General features: G+C 54.3%; 1 protein-coding gene across 1 annotated transcript in view; it reads left to right on the top strand.

Annotated features, from left to right (window-relative positions):
- Nucleotides 1-951: 951 nt before the first annotated feature.
- Nucleotides 952-3,033, top strand: part of vash2 (vasohibin 2) — a gene marked incomplete at its 5' end in the record, with an annotated part of 28,978 nt that continues 26,896 nt past the window's right edge. The window contains one exon of the mRNA XM_079996850.1: nucleotides 952-1,296. Coding sequence (XP_079852976.1) covers nucleotides 952-1,296 — 345 coding nt within the window. The remainder of the gene's footprint in view (nucleotides 1,297-3,033) is intronic.

The following is a 3,033-nucleotide window of genomic DNA, read 5'->3' as shown; positions in this document are numbered from 1 at the left end:
TGTTCATCTTCGGAACAAAATTATACAAACGATGTCCGCGTGTACAGATTGGTTGCGTTTACAATCACAATAACAAACCACATCCCAACGTCACAATAGAAATTGGGATCAAACACAAAACAAATACAAATGTACGAATACATTTAGAAAGATAGAAATTAATTACAATAAAAAAAAATATATATATCATTTTCTGTAGTTTTCACTTGTTGACGCCTCCGGTCAAACCGTAGGCCAATTGGGAAGCAGCGCAAGCTCCATGCGCGGCGTGACCGTTCAAGCCGGACGCTCCGATTGGTCCAATCAACAACGATGCCCGCCTTTCTTTGTTGCCCGAACCAATCGGGAGAGCCGTAGCGTCGGCGGCCGCCGCGGGGGGGGATAGGCGGCGCAGCGGCCGGCGACAGCGGGATCGCTGCACCGCGGGAGACCACGGCGGGCGGACGGGCACCGGACACGGATTCTTCCCCCGCAGGAGCGAAGCCGCTTTCATCCAGGGGCGATAGCGGGCACCGAGGCGGCGCCATGGAGGCTTACGTCGGACGGGGAGACGTTCTCCCGGGAGCGCGGCGGCGGGAGGTAACGGGCGGAGGGGGCAGATAAGGAGGTTGAAGTTCCAGGGCGACGGTACCGACACCCCCGGGTATGAATGGGGCTTTGGTGTCACCGCGCTGGGGGCTTTTTTTGTTTCGTTGTTGTTGTTACCCGACGAGAAGCCGCTGAACTCGGAGCTCCACGTCATGGGTCTGGACCCGTTGGGAAACCCGGCTCGGTCGGGTCAATCTGAGCAACACTAGCATCAGAATGCGTGGTCTAACCACCGCTATCGTAGTGCCTTTTTGACTTGTTGTTTTGATTAAGCACCACCAGGTCAACATGTGCTCCTGATTAAAACTACACCCGCGATGAAGCTCCTCTAGTCCCGCCGGTGGTTCTCCGCCTCTCAGCGCCATGACCGGCCCCAACTCCCCGAGCCGAGCCGCCACCTCCCCGGCCAAGCTGAGTCGGCACGGCCGGTCCAAGAGCAGCAGCTCCCGCTGCCTCCAGCGCTGCGGCACCGGGGAGGAGGGCTCCTCCTCCACCGCCGCCGCCACCACCAACCGCGGCCCGCGGTCCCCCGCGGAGCAGCCGGAGGAGGAGGAGGAGAAGGACGGCGGGGTTCTGTTCTACGTGAACCGGACCGGGTTCCCCATCGAGGCCGCCACCTGGGAGCGCATGTGGGCGCACGTCTGCGCCGTGCACCCCGAGGGCCAGGAGATGGTGGATCGGATCCGGAACGCTGCCTACATCCCCAAAGTGAGTCCGAGTTCAACCACCGACCGACACCGGTTGATCCCCGCAAATGTGCGTTGGATTCTGTATAACTGTGGTTATATGGAGGTTATTATGAGATCAGTGTTGAATTTAATTGAAATGTCTTAAGTAAGTGTTACATTTAGCTGTGATACCCGCAGTCAGCATGGACACCACACCTGCTTTAATGTGCACAGGTGTTTGCACTGTGAGCTCTGAACCAGGGGTTCCCATACTTTTTATGGCAAGGCCCCGTTGACACACTTTGCAGAGGATCCCCCCCCCCCCCCACACACACACTACATAAAAATGATCTGCTTATAATAAATTGTTGTGGTGTTTGTATTGTGTAAAATTAGACCCTCACACCCCAACCCTCCCTCCCCGGTCGAAGACAGTGTTTAGCCAAGATTAGAGGATGGTCGGTTACCACAATAAATCTTGTTGTTTTCACCCCCTTCCATAAAGTGTTATCTTCCCCTGAAAGCGCTTATCGACATTCAGAGATGTGGAACGGGCAACTTTAGAGCAGTCCCTCCCGGCGTCCCTCCCGCAGAACAGTTATTTATTTATTTTTTTAATTCTTTTTTTCCACGAAGATGCAATTTCCTGCTTTCCGGTGCAGTTTGCCATGCGGTTTGATCCAGTAAACAATGTGGTTTGGTCCCGCCAGCTGGCTGCACCAAACAATGCTGGTTTAGTGGGGCGGTTATATCCAAAAGTATCCAGAACACATTTAAAAGTCTGTTCTTTGTTTGAATATCTCGAGGACTTCCAGTTAGGTGAGCTGAGGACGTTGTTTGGGTTTTCCCCCCGGTGGCAGTTATACCGCTGACAACGGCCACATTCATTTAAAACATCCTGACCCGCACAGCGCCAGGGAAAGCCGCGTGTATTGACAAGTAACACGCGTACTATCGAAGTGATCTGGAGCTGTGCTGGGTTGGATGTTGGCGTCTGCCCTCTGGAATTCGAAGACGGACCGGAGGAACGCCAGAAGATTGATTCTGGCGCTTATCTTCCCGGGTTCTTCAGCGGGGATGTTCTGCTCAGGGCGGGGGAGTCCTGCCCGCGGTGTTTCGGTTTGGAATATTATTACTCAGTTTGCAGTGACAGGACAAAGACAGGATGGACGACTGTGTGTGTGGGTGTGTGTGTGTGTGTGTGTGTGTGTGTGCGTGCGTGTGTGCGTGCGTGTGTGCGTGCGCGCGTGCATGTGTGTGAGCTCAGGTTTCCTCCTTTCGGCTGACTAATGGCTGTTGGTGGGGGAATGTATTTTGTGTGTGAGTATTGAGCTCACATGGCATGCAGACTATTTAACCCTTCGGATGCCAATGTCCCTGACGCATGCTCTCATGTTTGCACACACACAACTGAAGAACAGAAGGAATTTGCACAGCACATTAGTTTTGTCCGTCTTAGATGGTGTTACGTTATGGACCTTGGCCCTAACCTTTAACGCTCAGCGCACACTGTAACACATCACGGCACCACGGCCAGCCGCCGAGCCGGCCACGCTGCCGTCCAAACGTTCTTCGTACATTTTCTCTTTCCCCACCAGCGATTTGGAGGAATGCCTGTTTTTGTGGCGGCGTTAGCGCAACGGGCCCCTGTTCAGAACCGTTAATTGGCCATGTGGTCGTTATAAAGTTCCGGTGCCCGAGCGCCACGTAGTCCCGGTTCCAGGGACGCGTGCATGCGCAAACACGTGCACCATTGGGGCCTCCGTCTGTTGTGTTG

This window comes from Zeus faber (genome assembly GCF_960531495.2).
Source record: "Zeus faber genome assembly, chromosome: 2".
Lineage (NCBI taxonomy): Eukaryota > Metazoa > Chordata > Actinopteri > Zeiformes > Zeidae > Zeus > Zeus faber.
This window is presented reverse-complemented; position numbering and strand designations above follow the sequence as displayed.